The sequence below is a fragment of the Muntiacus reevesi genome, chromosome 1, assembly GCF_963930625.1.
Source record: "Muntiacus reevesi chromosome 1, mMunRee1.1, whole genome shotgun sequence".
Classification (NCBI taxonomy): Eukaryota; Metazoa; Chordata; class Mammalia; order Artiodactyla; family Cervidae; genus Muntiacus; species Muntiacus reevesi.
In genome coordinates this window covers 159,178,901-159,202,264 of record NC_089249.1, presented here as the reverse complement: position 1 = coordinate 159,202,264, position 23,364 = coordinate 159,178,901, and the positions used below count along the sequence as shown (strand labels likewise).

At 39.4% G+C, this 23,364-nt stretch overlaps 2 protein-coding genes across 10 annotated transcripts in view; one reads left to right on the top strand and one right to left on the bottom strand.

Annotated features, from left to right (window-relative positions):
* Positions 1–15,982, bottom strand: part of GPBP1L1 (GC-rich promoter binding protein 1 like 1) — a 61,465-nt gene extending 45,483 nt beyond the window's left edge. For 2 of the 8 annotated variants that reach the window (XM_065914012.1, XM_065914031.1), the window contains exon 1: positions 15,232–15,362. The gene's annotated coding sequence lies outside the window, so the exon portion shown is untranslated. Of the gene's footprint in view, positions 1–12,492; positions 12,688–15,231; positions 15,368–15,849; positions 15,869–15,888 lie in introns of those variants that run through there. The other 6 variants (XM_065914021.1, XM_065914047.1, XM_065914056.1 and 3 more) reach the window with 5 other exon arrangements.
* Positions 15,983–17,165: 1,183 nt separating this feature from the next.
* Positions 17,166–21,557, top strand: TMEM69 (transmembrane protein 69). 2 transcript variants are annotated; one of them, XM_065929354.1, is made up of 3 exons: positions 17,166–17,258; positions 19,224–19,360; positions 20,548–21,557. In XM_065929354.1, exons 2-3 carry the CDS (start codon positions 19,307–19,309, stop codon positions 21,259–21,261), a joined length of 768 nt encoding a protein of 255 aa, XP_065785426.1. In that variant the 5' UTR covers positions 17,166–17,258; positions 19,224–19,306; the 3' UTR covers positions 21,262–21,557. The 2 variants fall into 2 exon arrangements, with proteins under 2 accessions (XP_065785426.1, XP_065785418.1); XM_065929346.1 differs by having other exon boundaries at positions 17,180–17,258; positions 19,221–19,360.
* Positions 21,558–23,364: the final 1,807 nt, after the last annotated feature.

The following is a 23,364-nucleotide window of genomic DNA, read 5'->3' as shown; positions in this document are numbered from 1 at the left end:
GCATCCGGTCCCATCACTTCATGGCAAATAAATGGGGAAACAGTGGAACAGTGACAGACTATTTTCTCGGGCTCCAAAATCACTGCAGAGGGTGACTGCAGCCATGAAATTAAAAGACGCCTGCTCCTTGGAAGAAAAGTTATGAGCAACCGAGACAGCATATTAAAAAGCAGAGACATTACTCTGTCAACAACGGTCCATCTAGTCAAAGCTATGGTTTTTCCAGTAGTCATGCATGGATGTGAGTTGAACTATAAAGAAAGCTAAGTGCCAAAGAATTGATGCTTTTGAACTGCAGTGTTGTAGAAGACTCTTGAGAATCCCTTGGATTGCAAGGAGATCCAACCAGTCCATCCTGAAGGAAATCAGTCCTAAATATTCATTGGAAGGACTGATACTGAAGCTGAAATGTGAATACTTTGGCCATGTGATGCAAAGAACTGACTCACTGGAAAAGACCCTGATGCTGTGAAAGACTGAAGGCAGGAGGAAAAGACGACAGCTGATGAGATGGCTGGATGGTATCACCGACTCAATGGACTTGAGTTTGAGCAAGCTCCGGGAGTTGGTGATGGACAGGGAAGCCTGGCGTGCTGCAGTCCATAGCGTCGCAAAGAGTCAGACACAACTGTTCGACTGAATTGAAGTTTTACGCGTGAACATAAATCAGAGCTTCAGTTTGCTCACAGATTGATGATGCTATCAGTTTGCGTCCTAGGATTACCCTTGGGAATCATGAACTGCAATTTTGCAGTCACCCTCAGAACTGACTGGCTGCCTGGGACCTTTTCCCAGTTGGGTCTCCAGATGTGCTGTGACAAGGGACTTCTCAGCACTCTTTGAGTGTAGATGTTTGTCAAAACCCAATTTGAAATAAAAAGACCAATTTGGTGATGTATCTTCTGCTGTTTCTAGTTCTCTTTTCTTTTAATGTTAGTATATTGAAAGTAAGCTAGATAATGCTCTAATAAATATTGGTATCATGTATTTGTATATAATGACTGGCTTATTCTGTTAACAAATCCTTTGAACCTGAGGTGAAAGTTTTGGCAAAACAGACCACCGGGAAACTCAATAGATACAATTTAGTAATTGGACAAGCTTTTGGCATATTTCCTAGAATGCAACATCATCTCATAGACAGGATAGTTTACAATCTGCTTATACCACAGAACTGGAAACGGATGTAACCTATTTCTCAGCTAACATCATAAAAATTACTTCTGATGATGGACTGATGAATGATTTTTTTTATATCATTTAGGTAAATCTAGAAGAACTCAAAGAATGCAGTGGCACTGCTTAACAGACTATACATAATACTTTTAGAACTTTATCCAAAAAAGTGAAAAACAAGAAGTGACCTGATAGCAATTCTGTTTTTATTCTGTTAAGTAACATTTTTCTATAGGACTTATCACCTGTACATTTTTAACATCTTCCACTGAACCAAAGCACAAAGAACATTATCTTACATAGTAAGTACTCATTGCTGAATGCATACATAAATAAATGAAATTGCTGACTAACAGGTAGTACATCCTCAACTTCACAAGGTAATGCCATATTGCTTTTCAATCAGGTCACCAATTTACACCAGCAGAAGTGGTTATTTTTAGAGTTCCATCTGCTCCACACTCTCACAAAGCTAGGTATGGCTAGACTGACAGTTAATTTTCTGCTCTGCTGGTGGGTATAAAATGATGACCTACCACAGTCTTTGCATCATTTAATCTATTTATCATCTCTTTGTGTTTCATTTTTTGGTAAAATTATCTATTCTTATCATTTTACCATTCTTTCAGTAGCTGGTCTTTTTATCTGAAGTAAGAGACTACAATTAGACCCATCTTTTCCAACTTCATGTTTTTGTTTTTTTTTTGATGAATAAGTTCTTATTTTAAATGTAATCAACACACCCGAAAGTAACACAACATTGTGAATCAACTATATTCCAATAAAATTTTTAAATAAAAAGCTGAGAAAAAAATGTAGTCAAAATTGCTGATCAAGACATGATTATTTGGCAGGGCTGGGGGGGGGGGGGGGACCGCCATGCAGCATGTGGGATCTTAGTTTCCCAACCAGGGACTGAACTGGTGCCCTCTGTGCAGCAGTAGCACAGAGTCTTAACCACTGGACTGCTAGGGAAGTTCCTAAGATACATATTTTTAAAGTATAAAAGCCTTTCTTCCCTAAAGTTCAAAGAATTTACCTACATTATCTTCTTAGTTTTATAGTTCTGCCTTTCACATTTAAGATATCAATCAGTTGGAACTGATTTGTATCCAGTATGAGTCCAGGTTCAGTTTCTTTTTTTTTTTTTTTTTTAACTGCATGAGTAACTAGTCCCAAACCATTCTTTCTCCACTGATTTATAAAGCCAGCTCAGAGTTCTCTGGTGGCCTAGTGGTTAGGATTCCAGGCTTTCACTACCATGGCCCACGTTCAATCCCTGGTCAAGCAACTGAGATCCTATAAGCCGTGGGCTATTACCCCTAATTGAGGCCAGCTCAATTTTAAATTGTTTCTACATATGCATGGATCTGTTTCTAGACTTCTGTTCCACTTGTTCATTTGTCTATTCCTATACTACAACTCATTCATGTTAGGAAAGAAGGAAAGGAGACAGGAAAGTTGACACATCCACACTGAAAATATTCACAAAGGACTGGTGTAACTAACCTTTGTCAGGGAGCAGCATGAGTGGCAACCATCCATCGCATCAAGATATCCTGCTCTTCTCCCTACTCCGTGATTACTATTTTTCTTATTCTTTTTCTTTTGCTCTGTAAATATAACCACTACCTAAAAGCTCTGATGCAGCACATTTTGTTTCTTTGGAATCTCTTCACCATCTCATTCATTTTTAAGTCTTCAGTTCTCACCTCTAAGTGGGTGACTTAAATAAATCTCTACTTCATGAAGCATTAGATCATGCACATACCTATACTCAGGTATCCATCACCATGTATTATTTACCTGTTTATATACTTATTTCCCTATGCTTGATAGGGATTAAGAGCAAATGGGGTAATCTCTTAATACAGACAGGATGACCATTAAATAATCATTTCTTTAAGAAATCTTGATAACTTTATCCATTAGCATCTCCTTTAACCTTTCTTAAGACCTCTCTTTAAACATTCCTTATTCCTTAAACTGCAGAGTCCAAGACTATTGACTTTGCATATCTTCAGATATTCACTGGCCCTAAAATTTCCTTTCCAAATCTCATGATTTGAAAAAAATATTACTTAGATTTAAATGTCTACCACTTTCAATTCCTCTAAAGGACTGAGAAATCGTACAACAGTCTATACGCATTTGTTAACTGCAGATTAGTTTCCTTCCCAAGTCCTTAATAAGGAGAACTCCAGGGTTACTGGTGCCTTGCTTAATTTTTAACCTTCACATTATTATTTCATCAGAGGAAAGAGTCCAGGGTCATATTCTACTTTATTTTTTTTAATTTCAGGAGATTAACTCATACCTACAACTTCTAAGCCATGAAATTTGAGCACATCTTTCAATGAACCAAAAAGAGATATGATACACCTTTCTTTCAAATTAAGATTTCTTTCACTGCATTTCTGTCTGTTAAGATAACACTTACTAGCATGATTATTAATACTGATAAATAAGGTCTGCTATTACATGATAGGAGTCCAACAAACAAAAAAATTCTAGTACTAACTCAATGATGACCAAGCTATCTGTCAAAAAATATAAATGCATATTCAACATATTATCCTGCCCATAAGAGACATGCATGCGATAATTGAATGTTCTGAAATACAATAAAGCACTACATAATGTATTACTCAGAATTAGTCATAAACTCATACTTTCAAAACCTGAGTAAAATTATGAGGTACTATCTCACACTCTCCAAACTGGCAAAAACAAATCCCGAAACTATCAAGTGCTGATAAAAATATAAAGCAACAAGAAATTTTCACATATTGCTGGTTTGAGTGCAAACTCATACAACTACTTTCGAAAACAGTTTGACAAATACAAAATTGAAGCTGTGAAACATCTATGACCCACCCAATCTTAACCATACGTGAAAGTAAGACAAAATGCTTAAGAATATTTGCTACAGGATTGTATACAGTAGACAAAAAACTAAATTACCTAAATGTCCACCAGTAGACTGATTTAGAATTTCTCTGGTGCCTCAATGGTAAAGAATCTGCCTGCCAATGAGGAGATATAGGTTTGATCCCTGCATCGGGAAGATCCCCTGGAGAAGGAAACTGCAACCCACTCAAGTATTCTTGCCTGGGAAATCCCAGGTACAGAAGAGCCTGGCAGGCTACAGTCCATGGGGTTGCAAAAAAGTCTGGACACGACTTAGCAACTAAACAACAACACAAGACTGATTAAATTGTGGGCTTGTACAGTGCTGTACAGCAGGAAGTGATCACATTAGAGATGTGCACAAACAAAATGGATGACTCTCACAAAAGAGAATAAAAAAGTTGTTAAAAATAAAAAATTATGATACCATACAAAGTGTTAAAAAATGAGTACAAAAAATAAAAACAAAAAAGGAGTAACAGTATCAGATAGTTTTGGGAAATGCTTAGTTACTCAGTCGAGTCTGACTCTTTGTGACCCCATCGACTGTAGCCCACCAGACTCCTTTGTCCATGGGAATTTTCCAGGCCAGAATACTGGAGTGGGTTGCCATGCCCTCCTCCAGGATATCTTCACAACCCAGGGATTCAACTCAGGTCTCCCACATTGCAGGCAGATTCTTTACCATCTGAGCAATCAGGGAAGTCCGAGAATGCTGGAGTGGGTAGCCTATCCCTTCTCTAAAGGAACTTCCCAGAAATCAAACCGGGGTCTCTTGCATTGCAGGCAAATTCTTTATCAGCTAGGCTACTAGGGAAGCCTTAGTTTTGGGATATAGTCAAAGAAAGCAAAATTACTTAAAATTACAAGAGAATGACCAACACCAAATTCAGGATGAAAGACACAAAGATATATAATCAAAAAGGAACATATATAAGGGCTTCAATTCTGCCTATTGGCCTAAGGATAAACAGAGGTCAATGGAGCAGAACCAAGAAACCAGAAGTAAACCTAGTAAGTATGGCCAAATGATTTTTTAACAAAGAAGCCAAGATATATCAACGGGGGGAAATGGTCTTTCTTTTCAACAAATGGTGCAATGATCATTGGATGTCCACTACAACAACACAAAAATTAACTATAAGTGGGTCAAAAGCCTTAGTATAAGAGCTAAAAGTAAACAGAGGAGTGATTTTAAGTTAGGGAAAGATAAATTGAACTTTCTTAACAAAATTAAAAACATTTGTGCTTCAAAGGACACAGTCAAGAAAGTCAAAGGACAATGTAGAGAGAAAACATCTGCAAATCATGTATCATGTAAGGGACTTGTATTCCAAATAATATCATAATAAAATATCACCTTAAACCTATGAGAATAGTTATTGATGTTATAAAAAGGACAAGATACTGGCGAGGATGTAGAGAAAAGGGAACCCTTATGCACTGTTCATTGGAATGTAAACTAGTGCAGTCACTATGGAAAACAGTATGGAGGTTCTTCAAAAATTTAAAACAGAATTATCAAATGATCCACAATTCCGCTTCTGAGTGTTTTCCAAAGGAAAGGAAAGCACTAACTTGAAAAGCTATGCACCCCCATTCATGTTCACACACACACATCCTGAAACATTATTCAGCCATAAGAAAAAACGAATTCTTGCCATTTTCAACAATATGGATGAACTGTGAGGGTACAAGGCTAAGTGAAATAAGATAGAGACAAATACTTTATGATCGCATTCATATGTAGAATCTAAAAAAGCAGCACCAAGCTCATATACAGAGAACAGATTGGTAATTGCCAGAGGTGGGGTGGGGTGGGCCAAATGGTTAAAGGGGTCAAAGGGTACAAACTTCCAGTTACAAAATAAATAAAAGCTATGAGGATAAAAGGTATAGCATGGTGACTGTAGTTAATTATGCTGTTTAGCCACCAAGTCATGTCTGACTCTTTTGCTACCCCATGGACTATATTCTGCCAGGCTCCTCTGGTCATAGGACTTTCCAGGCAAGGATACTGGAGTGGTTTGCCATTTCCTTCTCCAGGGGATCTTCCCTATCCAGGGATAAAACCTGCATCTCCTGCACTGGCAGGTGGATTCTTTACTGCTGAGCCACCAGGGAAGTCCCACAGTTAATTATGTCGTTCAGTTGCCCAGTTGTAGCCAACTCTTTGTGACCCCATGGACCGCAGTATGCCAGGCTTCTCTGTTGATTATACTGCAGTGAATATTTAAAAGTTGCAAGTTCTCATTACAAGAAAAAAATTCTATATGGTGACAAATGTTAACTAGACTTACTGTGTAGCTTATCTTGTGATATCTGCTGTAATTATAAAATTATCATATACACCTGAAATAAAATGTCAAACTTCAATTAAAAAAGAATCCTACAACAGTAAAAAGACAACCCAATTATAAAGCGAGCAGAGGATATGAAGAGATATTTCTCTCAAGATGCCCAAGAGACCAAGGGGTCACTTCAGAAAAGAGTTTCTTAAAAAGTCAGTTACCATATGACCCAGCAATTTCAATTCTAGAAAGAGCCAAGAAAGATGTAAACATATACCCACACAAAAACTCAAGACATGAATGTTCATAACAGCATTACTAACAACTGCTAAGAGGTAAAAATGCAAATGCCCATCAACTGATGAGTAAAAAAACAAAATGTGGAATATTCATACAATAGATTATATGGCAAAAAAAAAAAAAAAAAGAAAAATACTGAAACATACTACAACATGTATGAAAATTAAAAACATTATGCTTAGTGAAGGAAGCCAGACACCAAAGACCACATACTGTATAATTCTATTTATATGTAATGTCCAAAATAGGCAATTCCACAGAGACAGAAAGGAGTCCTAGGGTTGAAGAGGTGAATGCTAATGGTCATGAGACTTCTTTCTGGGGTGATGAAAATGTTCTAAAATTAGATAGTAGCGATGGTTATACAATTGTGAATATAGTTAAAAAAACAAACAAAAGAAAACCCCCATTAAATTGTACATGTAAAGTGGGTAGTTTGTTATGTAAATTCTATCTCAATAAAGCTGTCTTTAAAAAATTAGGCCAATGACTAACAACAAACAATGAACTTGTATAAAGTAGCAACACTCAAATTAGTTTCTTGTTGCAAGCGGCAAGACGTACTATTTAATATATGGACACAACTATTTAATATATGGACAGAACTATTATCACCTTAATCCAAGAACCAACCTTAGCACTACTAAAAGTAGGTCAACCAGGTATTATGTGATTTATGACATGATGCAAAATGAGATAGAACTATGATGTATTCTCACCAAAATGTTTAGATATAAATCTGTCAAGCTTTTACCTGTAAACTTTAGAGAAAAATACAGGAACAAAAGGAACAAACTAAGTGATAGCATAAGAATGCAACTGTACAAAAGCACTCTCAGGACAACCAGTCCAGTCTCAAAGTCAGCATCACTGAAAAATAAGGATTAAGCTAGGTTAAGGGCTTCCTAGGTGGTGCAAGTGGTAAAGAATCCAACTGCCAATGCAGGAGACACAGATTCAATCCCTGGATTGGGAAGACCCCCGGCAAAGAAAATAGCAACCCATTCCAGTACGCTTGCCTGGGAAATCCCATGGACAGAGAAGGCTGGTGGGTTATAGCCCATGGGGTCACAAAAGAGTCAGACACAACTTAGCAACTCAACAACAAAGCTAGATTAAAGACAAAATAAACAAAGTGCATTTTAAATTACTTTTATTTTTACTTCATTTATTTATTTTTGGTCACGCTGCACAGCTTGTGGGATTTTAGTTCCCCAATCAGGGACTGAGTCCAGGCCATGGAAAGAAAGTGCTAAGCCCTAACCACTGGACTGTTAAGAAATTCCCTAAACAAAGGGTTACAATGGACAAGGTCCTGGTTCAGATATTAGTTTGAATAGACAGCAGTAGCAAACATTTTTTTTTTTTTTGGATCAGCTGGGGAAATTTGAATAGCACCTGCATACCAAAGGAAAGGAATATGGAGTGTGGGTATCACCCAGTTTAAAAAAAGGCCAAGCTGTAAACTGATCTCATTTTAGTAAAATAAAAGTAAAAACTTACATATATGTGCTTAGAGAAAGATCTGGAGGGGAAATGCACCAAAAGAAAACAGTAGTGATTTCTGAATGACAGGAATGTCAAGTTTTTATTTTCACATATCTGTATGCTCTAATATTCTATACAACACATTCACTGTTTTTTAAAAAAATAAAAGAACTAAACACAGAATCACATGGGGGGCTTTAATAAACTAATAGTGTCCAGGCCTTATCCCATATATATTTATAAACATTGAGAACGACTGCTCTTAAGAATTGGGAGAGGATAAAAGGGAAAATTCCTGCCTAGATTTATCTTTAAAAAAGACATTCATGGACTTTTTATTTATTGAGTTAGGACACCACTCTAAATAGAGGCAGTAACTGTATCTTTTAGAAGGGGCAAATTTTATTAGTCAAGTTTACAAATTAGGATCCTTGGTTGAAAAACAGAAATCCGGTTTTGGCATATTAGCAGAATAGGAAATTTATCAACAGGATATTAAGAGTTCCAAAAAAAAAGATGATTTGGCAAACCTGTAAAAATCAAGTCAAGTTAAGCAGTCAAAACCACCAACCAAAGTCACATCACAGGAAGAAGTCTCTCAGAAAACTGCCCACAAGCTAGTATGCCACTGCCACAAGTCAACAGAATTAATTCTAAACTGTCCTTGCTGTTTTGTATCTCTCTCACTGCAGATTCAAGTACCCAGTCAAGTGTACTTGATTGGCACAGCTGGGTCACAGCTACCAGAGGCCTGGGAAAGAAAGTACATGTGTATATGCCAACAAGTTACATGTCCTTCTCCAGCTTCCACTCCCACCAAGTTTCACAAAAAGGCAATATTGGAACAGGGTTAAATGGTAAACAGACAAAAGAAACAAAGAAAAACTTTAAAGTCCAATTACTAGAATGTCCAACATATAAATATTCCCAGTCTTCCCATTAGTAACAAATTTTAATCATTGTGCCTTCTGATTCATTTTCCAAAAAAACATTACCTGAAAGTAATTTCACAAAGTATAAAATTTTTAGACTAAAATTTGCAACCTTCCTCAGGTAGTTATCTCCTTTCCAACATTTTGCTATTAAAAGGTCACAAGCACCTGCTGCAAACATACCTATATACTATCCCACTAATAGAAATGTAATTTACTTAAATCACAACAGTTCCAAATAAACAAACATATTATGAAACATACTATGTTACAAATGTATATTTATCACCTGATGCAATCTGACACATTAAATTCCAGCTATAAGAGTCAGATAACTAAGTGGATTAGTTTTATGTACAAGCATATTTAAAAATCTCTTCTCAAGAATAAATTTTATGCTCAAAATCCAAACATTACTTTTAAGTTAGAAGAGCAGACTCTGGATCTGCTCTTCTAGACTCTGGATCTGCCATATACTAGCTGCATGACTTTGGACAAGTCACTTCACCTCCTTTTGCTTCAAATGCTTATCTGTAATTGGAGATTGTTGGAAAGTCAATGATTAAGTGAGTGAATATATGTAAAGTGTTAAGAACAGTGCCTGAATGCTTTTCTCAGGGAAATAAAAAAAGGGTTTTGTTTACAGTGAGTACTCCATAGGTGTAATGGTTAATAGTTAAGGACTAGGAGGGAAATGGGCTTCCCAGGTGGCACTAGTGGTAAAGAACCTGACTGCTAATGCAGGAGACATAAGAGACAGGATCCCTGGGTGGGGAAGATCCCCTGGAGGGCATGGCAACCCACTCCAGTATTCTTACCCTAAGAATTCCATGGACGGAGGAGCTTGGCAGGCTGGCTACAGTCCATTGGGTTACAGAGTCGGATGCGACTGAAGAGGCCTGGATCGCACACGCACACACAGGGCAGGGTGTAAACAATAGGAAAAAAATGCTGTTTTGAGAACAGAAATTTTAAGACCAAACAGGCTGAGGAAACTACTCACTAGTAGCCAAAAAAGAAGACAAAACCACTACAAACCCAGCATAATTAGCTCAATTTTATAATACAACAAATAAACACTAGGTAGGGAAAAAAAGGACAAGAAACAAACTACCTGGAAAAGTTAACACTGAATTGGGCACTGGACCAAAACAAACACTCCATTTTACAACCATGTTGAAGGAGGATTAATATCTCATACAATTACTCTATGCTGCTCAACAGAGAAATTGTGACAATGATATGAGAAACACCGAACAAACCAGGGGGAAAAAAAAAAGGCTACCAATTTACAGGAAAATCTAGAAAGGGGGAAACTGCAAGAGAAATAACCTGGTTTCTTCAACAAAGTACAAGGGAAAAAACCCAGAAGAAACATACAAACTAAGAGAGGCTTAAAAGAATATCAGTCAACTACAGTGTGTGGGACCTGGATACTGATTCAAATAAAGAGAAGTCAACAGAAAAGTAATAACTAGAAAAGGAAAAAAGGAATACCAAAAAGCCCATGTACTGTTCAGATTCCATACAATTTAATTCAATGAGATAAAGACAATTTTGAAAGATTTACTTCACAATCATGAAGTACTTACAATGGTCAGGCATTGTATTAGGAACTATACAAATGTTATTTCATTTATTTCCCACAAAAACTCTATGAGAAGGTATTATTACCCCCATTTAACAAAGAAGCAGGCAGAAATCATACCTAAAACTTTACCAAAATTTCAAAGTTTTAAGTGGTAATACAGAGATTCAAACCAAGGGCACTATGCCCATCATACCACCACACCATCTCTCTACATGATGTGGTGAAAATCCAGCTTCAGAATCAGACAGCTGTCTGAGTCCCCACCTTTCACTATGTTATGCAAACCACTAAACTGCTTGGATCCTCTGTACACTCACGTATAGAAGCATTAACATCACCTATTTAAACAAGTGTTTTAAGGAGTAACAATATATATATATATATAATGGACTCTGTTACACCCTCTAGCTTATGAAGCCTTCAATAAATGGTTCTCACTATCCTTCCACCATACCTGGTAAGACTAATTAGAAAGCAGAGCTAATAATTCATAAGCACATAGCTGGAACACTGGACAGTTCTACCTTTTAATTAACTAACTAAAGAACCCCCAAACCAACTTTTCAACATACTTGTAAACTTCAAGGACAGCAGTAATTCAGAAGAGAACTTTTTTATATAATGACATTTAAATATATAATCTTTGGTGGCTCAGACAGTAAAGAATCTGCCTGAAATGCAGGAGACCCACGTTCGATCCCTAGGTTGGGAAGATCCCCTAGAGAAGGGCATAACAACCCACTCCAGTGTTCTTTCCTGGAGAATTCCATGGACAGAGGAGCCTGGTGGGCTACAGTCCACGGGGTCGCAAAGAGTTGGGCATGACTGAGGGACTAACACTTTCAAACTTATAATCAGCAGAAATCAGAGTTTGCAATATAAAGTATAATCAAACTTAATTCTTATAAGACAAAAAACCAAAACCACAACCAACTTATTCCAACATACAGACCTGCTACTCAGATAAGTGCACTAAAACTTTGTTCATACTGATGATCCTCTTGTCTGACATCTGAATAGATGGCAAAGTAGTTTTATTATAGAAAAGGAAGGTAAGCTTAATGACTATGTTAAAAATTAACTCCTTTAAGAAAGGCAGCTTTCTGTGTTGTTATCCTGTGAATATTTTTGTGCTTATCTGCTAAACTACTAAGTTCCTGGGTGGCAGGAATGTTTTATAGTCACCTAGGCATTTCTAGACCTTAACAGGCTGAAACTGGAACCACAAAATAGCCTCCAGCATTTCTTAGTGTTTCTTAAAAGAATGATTGAACCATTTTGTTTGAAAAATAACATGTCCAACAGATTAGTTAAAGGTCGATTTTTTAAAAAATAATAAATAACTTTTATTATTAGTATTATTTTTTGTCATGCCATGCTGCACGCAGGATCTTACTTCTCCAGACACGTATCAAACCCAGGTTTCCTTGCAATGAAAGCGAAAGTCTTAATCACTGGATTGCCAGGGAAGTCTGACCAAAAGGCTGTTTATTTGCTTCAGGAAATAAAAATAACTATTCAGTTCAGTTCAGTTCAGTCGCTCAGTCGTGTCCAACTCTTTGCGACCCCACGAATCGCAGCACACCAGGCCTCCCTGTCCATCACCAACTCCCGGAGTTTACTCAAACTCATGTCCATCGAGTCAGTGATGCCATCCAGCCATCTCATCCTCTGTCATTCCCTTCTCCTCCTGCCCCCAATCCCTCCCAGCATCAGAAGCCTTTAAATATTTGTGGAGTATATTTGAAATCACCTGTAAAATTCATAACATGAGCAATATTTTACCTTATTAGTTAAGATATACCTGTGGACAAAAGAAGTTCTGCTCATCTCACTGAATTATTTTTCAAGGTTGATTGTAGCCAGTTTTGTTTTGAGCAGAAATCCAGTGGGTTTAAAAATCAGTCTGATTTTGAAGTGACTTGGGCAGCTACCTCTCAGCACAATCACATATCAAACTGCAGACAATGGCAACTATAGTCAGTTATGAAGTAGTATGTTTTCTATGTATGAAAGAAAAGAAAGAAACTGAAGTCGCTCAGTTGTGTCCGACTCTTTGCGACCCCTTTTTCTGCAGCCCACCAGGCCCCTCTGTCCATGGGATTTTCCAAGCAGGAATACTGGAGTGGGTTGCTATTTCCTCCTCCAGGGGATCTTCCCGACCCAGGGATCGAACCCAGGCCTCCCGCATTGTAGGCAGACGCTTTATGCCTGAGCCACCAGGGCAGTCCCTTTCTATGAATAGGGAAAGCCAAAAATTTCATTCAAGTTTTTCATCTTAGTATCACCTAGATTCCCTCCCCATTACAATTAGTTGAAAAATCATAAATACATAGCATAATTTGCCTTTTCCACAGACTACTTTTTCAGTTGGGATATTTTAAAAATTGCTTAGGTTTAAATACATACTAGTTGTATGAATATCTGAACTTATTTTCCTCAACTAAAACAATGGGAATAAAACAATATCTACCTCACAGGAATAAACTAATAAAAATATAAAGCAATTCAGGCAACTGTAAGCCAATGGCACATTAGTTACTCCTGTAACTAAGTGCATACACTTTATGTTCTAATCATAAAACAAAGATACGCAATTTGTTGGAAGTGTGATTCAAAATTGTTATGTTTTATCTAAGTATTTAAATATTAATTACAAACAGAAATATGTCCCAGATTTCTTGTCATTCCAAACTTATTAAAATGGCTGAAGGTGCTGTCCTCAACCAAGCTGAATTTACTCAAAATAATGGCTTCCTAACACCCACCACCACCAAATTTCAAGAGCTTTGATAAGATACTATTCAGAATCAATTGAAAGAATATTTGTATCAGTATGCACAAACTGAACCTTTAAAAAATTGAGTTCTTATCCAAGTTTATGGGTTCAGTAGTCAACAAAAGCAAAACACAAAGCAACTGACTTGCAATTTCTATAAAGCACTTTAAACGTTTTTTCTGTAAAACCACCAAAATAATTTAAGAACAACAACAACAAATCCTAGGGGAGTGGACAAAAGTAAACTTTTGTATTGAACCAATGTGAAAAGGTAAATTGAAATTGACTCCCTAGGGAAGGAAGATGAAGTAAAATAGTTTATTTTCCTATTAATTCCAAACTTCTCATTCAAAATTAGCACTTTATTATTTTATCTTTTAGACAGATTTCAACTTGAAACTGGAGCATCTTCCCAAATACTGAAGTTAACTGTTTTTTATTTCCATTCTATGCCCTTTTGTTTTCAGTTAAACCTCTGGATCTAATCGTTTTTTTTTAAGCAGCAAACAAAAAAACAGCCTTTTGTTTGAAAGGGCACAACAATCAGGCACTGCACTTAAAGTTTGTTTTCATTTGTCTTACATTCTTGAGACATGTCCCAACATAAAAGACCTTAGAAAAGGCCAGTAATCGACCAAACTGCAAATCTAAGTCTACTGAAGACCAATCACTATACTTTTTGGAAAGAATTACACAGAATGTGACTTATGTTACTAACCTAAAACATGAGCCATCATAAACTATTTTTCCCAGATAAGCAATAAACATTAAGAGCAAGTATTTTAACAAATATGACAAACCAACTTTAACAGCACAAAGTTGGCTGATAAAATTAACACCACAGCACAATTTCAAAACTATAAGCAACTACCAAAAAAACCGCACCCACTCTTATGTAAACTTTTGGAGTAAGCAAACTACTTTAGCCTCACCTTTGTTTTCACCTAGCAAAGACTCTTCAATATAAGACAACAGTAAGATCAAAAGACCCAGTTGTTGAAGAACAACTAAGGAAAAATAACTAAGAATTCGAGATTTGTTAACATATTTAAGTTAATAAGCTCGGGGCACTTCCCCAAGCTACAGCCATTTTAGATTCAGTCTTTCTTTTGAGTTTCACGGGGAGTAGGGAGAGGTAGATACAAAACAGAAAAAGTCCTCACTAAAACGCTTAAAGATCGACCAGCTTTTTTCTCCAGGTAAGGAGGAGTCGGTAGGGGCTGGACAGACAATCTAAATCAACAAAAACACCTCGCTACCAAGGGGAACCGGAACACTGGGGGCAGGGGTGCGGGGTTAAAGCTCTTCTTTTCCTCGTAGATACCCCACATTTGACTCACACGTTTTTTCCCCTTAGATTTTTCCATCACTGGAAAACAAAAGCCCTTGGCTCTAATTTAAGAAAGAGAAAGAAAAAGTAACCCGTAAACCAAGCTACTCAATCACCAACAAGCCGGAACGCCTGGAGAGGAGCCAGAGAGCCGCAGGTGAGTGTTCCGACCCGAAGAGCAAAGTTGAAGTAGGAGCGCTCTGGCAGTCTCGACGAAGGTCGTGTGCAAAGCTCCACGCGTGGGGGAAGGTGCCCCGTTCGAACCACACGGCCCGTGGGCTCTGCTCCCGGTCCCCGGACCGACCTACACCCAACCACCTGTGTGAGAGCCGCCTTCAACTTGTTTCAACAGCCGGTCAGTCAGGCACCGGGTGGAGCCCTGCGCCGGGTCACTCACGATCCCCTACTGCCCGTTGTCGGGAACTCTCACTCACCGGGCAGTGGAGGGGCTACAGTTAGGGACCAGTCGCGGCGTCTGAGGGTGCGTCCCCAGCTTCCTGATCCGGCAGAGGTGGAGAGCCCACAACCATAACAAAGGTCTTCCCAAAATGGCTGCCCGGCCCACACGGCCCAGGAGGGGCAGACCGGGTGGAGGGGGAGGAGCGACGACCAGCCTGGCCCTCCCCCAATCTGATCCCGCCTCACACACGCCCACCCGTTCGCACCGCCCACAAGGGCGCACGCGCATGCGCATGAGCCCAGTTCGGGTGACCCCCGCCGGCGCCCCAAGCAGCCAACGTTTAGCCGAGAGGACGGCGGTTATTCCTCGCCCCGCCCCCAGCTCCCTCCGCTGCGGCTCCTGGCGGCGCCTCCGCCCCTCTACAGAGTTGAACACTGTCTTTCCTAGCGCCGCCTCAGAGGCGGAGACCAGCTGGGTTTGGTACTCCCCTTCATATCTCCTCTCCAGGCACTAGGGCCTGGGCGCCGGTGAATGAGTGGGTGGGGGGTGTATATGTGCACCTATTTTTCCCCGCCCCTTCATTCTGCACCTTCCCACACCCCACCTCTCGGCAAGCGCACTTCTCCAAACTACCTTACAAGTACTAACAAACCGGTTTTGTAGGCGCGTGTGCTTTCCGACCCTTTCCCACCTTCGGCTCCTTCCTTCCTCCTTTCACGTGCGCGCGCCGTTAAGACTCCAGCCCCCAGCAGGCCACACGGCCGGGCTTTGGCGACCTGAGTGGCTGGTCCCGACGCACTACCCGCTGGGAGTGGTAGTTCCGCCCGACCGCTGGCGTCACGCCCCTGTCCCAGTATTGGGCGGTTTTCTGGCCAGAGCCTGCTCCAGTGCCAGGGCGGAGTAGCTGATTCTTCGGCTCTAAGCCTCATTGGGTATCGCATAACGGGAAGGGGCGGCGCAGTCATGGCCGAGAAGGAAATAAAAGTGAAAGCTTATGGCAACTGAAAAGTGTTACTATTACGAAGAATTCGCTGTGAACCTGTTCTGTACGACAGGCTAAACCAAGTGATAGCCGGCAACCAGGAAGCTAGACTACCAAGAATCGGGAGGAATGGAGGAACTGGCTAGCGTGGACTCCTGCAGCTCTCCTTTTGTTTTCAGATAAACAAAATTGCCTGATGGTGTTTCCTTTGATAGACTGTGAAATGGAGGCCCAGAGAAGGGAAGGGACTTGCTCAAGGTCACAAAGCCCACAAATAAAAGTTAGAGAGTGACAGGAGGAATAATCTAACTTACGGGTCACCCTAAAGGCTCTTATCACAGTTTTCATGAAAATAAGTCTTGCCCCTTGTTTTCTTTATTTCTTAACAAAATTTACAGGTACCAGCAAAGAGAATGAAGTGGAACTTTCCCCCCTTAAGTAGTATTAGTTCAGTACCTTAATGAGCTGTGAGATATGCCCAGGCTATCCTAGAAACCCCTTTAAATGCAAAGTAAAAAATGAGTTCCAGGGACTTCGCTGGTGAGCCAATGGTTAAGACTCCGCACTCTCAGTGCAGGGGGGTTCCAGTTCTATCCCTGGTCGGGGAACTAGATCCCACATGCTGCAACTAAGACCCCGGTGCAGCCAAATAAACAAATATTTTTTAAAAAGAAAAAACGAGATCCAGAGATGGCAAGCAATTTGGCCAAGTCATACTTGGCCTAGACTCCAAATCTCCTACCTTCCTTTACCACCATCACTCAGTAACTGCACTCTATCTTCCCGAACTCTGTGGGGCAGATTTTCTTGGCTGGGAAACCTGGACTAGAAAGGAAAGGACCGTTTATATACCCTACAGACTTCAAAAGCCAGTTTCTACTAGAACTAAGATTTTACAGAAAACCCAGGGTGGGAACTAGCTAGCGCTGGTCAAGTTTCCACCCGGACTCACTTTTTTTGCTCTCAGGAAGTGGGGGCGGGGGGGTGGCACTATTTATTCTCACTGGCCGGAAGACTTTTTTCCAAGAGTCCGAGCTCTTCTTGCAGTTCGGATTTCTACCTGTGTGCGACGCTGGCAAGTGAGTAGCAGGGCTGTAGCCACAGGTGCAGGTTGGGAAAAGTGGTGGGGCTCCAAGGCTTTGGTGTAAATTGAAGATGCGGGCACTGTTGAACAAAATTTCCCGGGGATTTCTGCGTCCAGAATTCATCCCTTTTCTACTGATGTCGGCTCTAAGAGTTGCATCAGTTTCTACTGATGTCGGCTCTAAGAGTTGCAGTTGCAGTTTGGCGCAGTGAAAGTATTGAGCATTTTCACCCAGATTGAGTGGATTAACTCTTGGGTCTTTGTCCTTAATCTCCTCACCCGTTGTCATCCCGGGCTTTAGGCTACCACATTTTTGCTTTAATACCCTTGAGTTGGAAAGCACTTGTCACAGAGCCTAGGGAGTTCGGAAGGTTGAGGGAGCATGTAGATTTTTGAAATCCCGTAAAAAGGTGATTTTGAACAAACGTGAGTAGGTCGGTCCTGCAAGTTATGTGTGTTTGGGAGTCAGGAAGTGTGTGTGTGTGTTTGTGCAGTCACTCAGTTGTGTCCGACTCTTTGTAATCCTATGCACTGTAGACATGGAATTCTCCAGGCAAGAATACTGGAGTGGGTTGCCATTCCCTTCCCCAGGGGATCTTCCTGACCTAGGAATCAAACCTGGGTCTCCTGCATTGCAGGCAGATTCTTTACCCTCTGAGCCACCAGGGAAGCCCATATTATCTAACTGACCCGGGATAACTTAACTCCCTACTTGCTTCCATATATGGAGAGAGAGCCATTGACAGTCTGGTATACAGAATTTCTTGACCCAGCCCTAATATCTGTGATCAAGAAATTAGTTCACTGTTTTTTTTTCCCCAATAGGCGAGAAATAGATTTATTAATAAAGGAATCTTCTGAGAGATGCAAGGGGGCTCTCCCAAGTTTTTTTTTTTTTTTAATCTGTGTTAGATCTTAGATGTGACTCCTTGTGGCTGGAGAGCCTAGTTGCTTTTGCATGTGGGATCTTAGTTCCTCCACAGGTCTCAAACCACATCCTCTGCATTGGGAGACTGCAGACTCTCAGCCACTGGACCACCAGATAAGTCCCCAAGTTTTTAAATTAAGCAGCAACTGTGGGTTTTGGATTTTAGACACTTCTGTTTTTCTTGTTAATACTGGGACTCATGTAAACATAACAGATCTGGGTTAATAGTATTCTCATTCAGCCACTTACTGGTTGCTTACATTTTGTAAGGTGGGAATAATAGCTAGTTTGGTTTTCTTTTTTTTTTTAGTGCCTGCTTTGTGTTAGGGACAGTGCTCAGTTTTTTACATCTATTAGCTTATTTAATTTTTACAGCGACCCTATGTAGTTATTAAAAGCCTTAGGTGAGTGAATTGCACTATAATCAGGTTAAATAATTTGTCCAAAATCACATAACTAATACATGGTAGAGCCAGAATTCCAGCCCAGGTCATTTGACTCCAAAATCTGCACTCTTAACAGGTTATTAATATCACTCAGCACCAAGTTGATGAGGTGATTGTATTAAATAAGTTAGTGCATATGAAACACATAGTTATAATGCCTGGTTCACAGCTGGTTGTATTGATTGCTACTGTCATTACTTTTAAGCTATAAACTCCTAAGCCCCCAAATAAATAACTAAAGGGAAAAAAGAAAGCAGACAAGCTATGACTTTCAGTGCTAAAGATAAGAAAGCTGGCACTTCAAGGAAGCAATTTATCCAAGGTCACACAATTGGGAAATGATAAAGGTATTTGTAAAAATCTAGATACATTGTCTCTGCATTACTCTTCTTTACACCCAGCAGCAAAAGCTAAAGTAAGGTTCAAAGAAAAGGATCTATTTACTACATGTTACAGACTTTTTAAAACATTAATGACTGTTTCCAAAGGAAACTATTATATGGAAGAAATTCCCCCAAATTCCTATTTTTAAAAATTATGTATGAAGTGAAGAACATTAAATGACATCTTATTTTGTACACAGCAGCATGCTTCTGATTCAGATCCTCCACTTAGCTGTAAAAATACATTAATCAGAACTGTGTGGCATCTTCCTAAGCAAGACTTTCAATGGGACCCAGTATGCTTCACTTCATCCAGAAGTTTTCCCAAGCATCTTCAAAGGTTGGTTTATTCAGCAAATATGTGAGCACTACTTTGCAAGCACTGCTTCGCTGGACAATAGTAGTAAAATAAAGAAGACAAAAATCCTTATGTTCATACTTTAGGTGATCTGGGTAAGAGTAAAATACAAATAAGTGAAATATTTAATATGTCAAAGTGAAATATTTAGTATGTCAAATGGTAAGTGCTGTGGAGAACTACAGAGCAGGGAAGGGGAATAGGGACAGTAGACTTTTAAGTACTGCATTTATAAATAGGGTGGTCAGAGTGAGGCAATGAGTATTGCAGATACCTCAGGGAAGAACATTCTAGACAAAAAAAAAAAAAAAACAGTTCTCAAGATGGAATCATTTCTAGCAATTTTGAGTAACTACCAAGATTCTTTAAATAGCTCTTTTGTTTTCTTTAATCCAGTAATTTCTGAGTTACAATTGATCTGTGTAACTACTGAAGTATGGCATCTACTCACTAAAGAACAGAATCAGCAGAAGAGGTTATTGCTTTGGCCATATGCCGTGAATAGCACTGGGGATTTTTTTTTTTAAGGCAAAGAAAAAAAAAATATGGCTCAAGCCCTCAGGTCTACTGAGACAGACAAGTGAACATGTGATCTTAATTCACTGTGAGAGTTATGATAGGAGTGTGCATAGGGTACTTACTTATAGCAGAATTAAATCAGATTGGAGAAAGTTTTCAGCTGAATTTTGAAAGGTAAGTTCCCTAGAGAGAAAAATGGTAATCTAAAATTCTAGGCAGAGACTTGTAGAAAGGCATGAAGCTATGAAAACTATGCGGTGTCTAAAGCTTAATTTTCTTTACATAAAACAGAATTGCCATAATAATTAGTGCAGCTTCTTTTTCAATTTATAAATAGAAGAAGCAGTTTAGAATGCCAAAAGCTAAAGGCCTAGTCTTTACCTGTTCCTCCAGATATTTCTTTCATGGAATAATATTGTGGTAGGCCAAAACATTATCACGGTTTCTATTCAGTAGTAGCTTCTTTTGCATGTTGTATAGCTATTTAATAGTCTTTGCAGCAATAACATCACCCTATACGCCAAACTTTAAGTTTGACATGCTAACAGAAAGCACATGGTTTTTATATTGTTTCATATTGTGACTAAAACATTTGGTGATTTTCTTTTTTAAGTCTGTTTTGTTGTCTTCTGGTTCTGTTTTCCCTGTAGATGCTGAAGTACACTTCCACAGTCAGACCAGGAGCCAGCAGGAGAATAGAAACACTTTCTCACAAGACACATCTTCTGCAGAACTTTCCTCCTTTGTTTCCAAGGCTTTGGCTTTTCTCATCCTTTCCAGCATGTGTAAGCAAGACACAGTATTATCATACTTCCCTATGCAGTTTTAAGAAGAAGCAAGAGCAAGCAGTGCTTCCAGCCAAGCCACCACGAACCATCAGTTTCCTGCCTGACAGCCCAAAGCCAGCATTATACATAACTCTGGCAGGACTAATCCCCTTCGTTGCTCCACCACTGGTCATGGTGATGACAAAGACTTATATTCCTATGTTAGCTTTTACTCAGATGGCTTATGGAGCCAGTTTCCTTTCTTTCTTGGGAGGAATCAGATGGGGTTTTGCTCTGCCAGAAGGTAGTCCAGCCAAACCAGACTTCCTCAATTTAGCTAATAGTATAGCTCCTGTTGTGTTTTCATGGTTTGCTTTCTTTATTTCTGAAAGACTCAGTGAAGCTATAGTCACAGTCATAATAGGTTTGGGGATAGCGTTACACACTGAACTTTTTCTCTTGCCCCATTATCCCAATTGGTTCAAAGCCCTAAGGATAGTAGTCACTTTAGTGGCCTTTTTTTCATTTGTAATCACTTTACTAGTGAAGGATTTTTATCCAGAGAAAGGACCCAAGAGACTTTGGCAAGTAAAATAAATATAAAACTACTCTATAGATAATGTTAGCATGTTGGTTAGAAGCCTTGTGTTTTGCAGTCATCTTTTCCTACCTCTCCTGTTTAGCTTTTTCCCAGGAAAGGTGATATTTTCTTTACAAACTGTTTTTCATTTGTAGAAATCTTTCTCTCATAGATATCACTGAGAAGCAGCTTGAAAACCCTTAAGTAAAATTTTCATTCAGTCTTTTTATGAGTTATAGGCATCCACTTAAAATTTTCAATGTTTTAATTGTTTTGAAAAATGTAAATAAAAAGATGAAAAACACTGTGCTAGAGCTTTACGGTCATTGAAAACATACACACATACACTCTCAGAGGAAAACTTTATGAGTGTCTGAAAATAATAGGTGGCTCTAGTGTGGAGTTTTCATTGCAGTTGACCCTGGAAATTGCATTTCCAAGCTCATTTTACCTGGCATAACCTAGTAATTTGAACTGAAAGGATTTGTGGCTTTAAAAGTCAGTAGGAAGCACTATCACAAGGGAAAGCTGTGTTCAAAGAAAAGCTGGACATATTTTCTGGTTTTATCAGGATATTTGGCAGAGTATAGACAGAACTTGATTTATGGACCTAACATTCCAGACTCCTATGTAATATTGTTCTTTATAGCATCGGACTTTACCTTCACCACCACAGACATCCACAACTGAGTGTTGTTTCGGCTTTGGCCCTGCTGCTTCATTCTTTCTGGAGCTATTAGCAGTTGCCTTCTGCTCTTCCCCAGTAGCATGCTGGCATATTGGACACCTTCCTACCTGGGAGACTCATCTTCCAGTGTCATATCTTTTTGCCTTTTCATACTGTTCACGGGGTTGTTAAAGTACCAGACCCACCTTACCTGTCTCCTGAGAAACCTGTGAGTCAGGACGCAACAGTTAGAACTGGACATGGAACAAATGACTGGTTCAAAATTGGGAAAGGAGTATGACAAGGCTGTATATTGTCACCCTGCTTATTTAACTTACATGCAGAGTATATCATGCAAATACTAGGCTAGATGAATCACATGCTGGAATCAAAGACTGCCAAGAGAAATATCATCAACCTAAGATATGCAGATGATGCCACTTTAATGGCAGAAAATGAAGAGGACCTAAAGAGCCTCTAGATGAGGGTCAAAGAGGAGAGTGAAAAAGCTGCCTTGAAGCTTTCAACATTCAAAAAACTAAGATCATGGCATTCAGTCCTATAACTTAATGACAAAAAGGGAAAAAAGTAGCAGTGAAAGATTTTATTTTCTTGGGCTCCAGAATCAATGTGGATGGTTACTGCAGGCAAACCCAGGTCTCCTGCATTGCAGGCAGATTCTTTACCAGCTGAGCTACAAGGGAAGCTCAGATGTGAGTTGGACCATAAAGAAGGCTGAATGCCAAAGCACTGATGCTTTTGAATTATGATGCTGGAGAAGGATCTTGAGAGTCCCTTGGACTATAAGGAGATCAAGCCATCAATAATAAAGGAAATCAATTTTGAATATTCATTGGAAGGACTGATGCTGAAACTCCAATACTTTGGTCACCTGATGCGAAGAGCAGACTCACTGGAGAAGACCCTGATGCTGGGAAAGATTGAAGGCTGAAGGAGAAGAGGCAGCAGAGGATGAGATAATTAGATAGCATCACCGACTCAATGGACATGAATTTGAGCAAACTCCAGGAGATGGTGGAGGACAGAGGAGCCTAGCTTACTGCAGTCCATGGGGTTGCAAAGAGTTGGACACAAGTTAGCAACTGAACAACAACAAGTAGATACAACTTGTCTCCAAACATAACACCAACCCGTAAAAAAAAATACTTAAAAGAATAAAGTGACTAGTAAAATCCCCTGGAGAAGGGCATGGCAATCCACTCCAGTATTCTTGCCTGGAAAAGCCCACAGACAGAGGAGCCTGGTTGGTTACAGTTCACTGGGTCACAGAGAATCAGACACTACTGACATGACTTAGCATGCACACATGTACAAGCTAGGAGAAGTCAATCTGGAGTCATTTTTAAATGTTCTATCTAGTTTTGCAAGTCAACTCATACAGAAGCTTTTTAAAACAGCGAAAACAATACCTTGGATTCTAACTTGAAAACCT

Excerpts from the sequence above, each read along its gene's own strand:
- TMEM69 (XM_065929354.1), top strand. The coding sequence starts at position 19,307 with ATGGGACCCAGTATGCTTCACTTCATCCAGAAGTTTTCCCAAGCATCT. Across the intron at positions 19,361-20,547 it reads TTTCCCAAGCATCTTCAAAG|ATGCTGAAGTACACTTCCAC; the intron begins GTTGGTTTATTC and ends TTTTCCCTGTAG.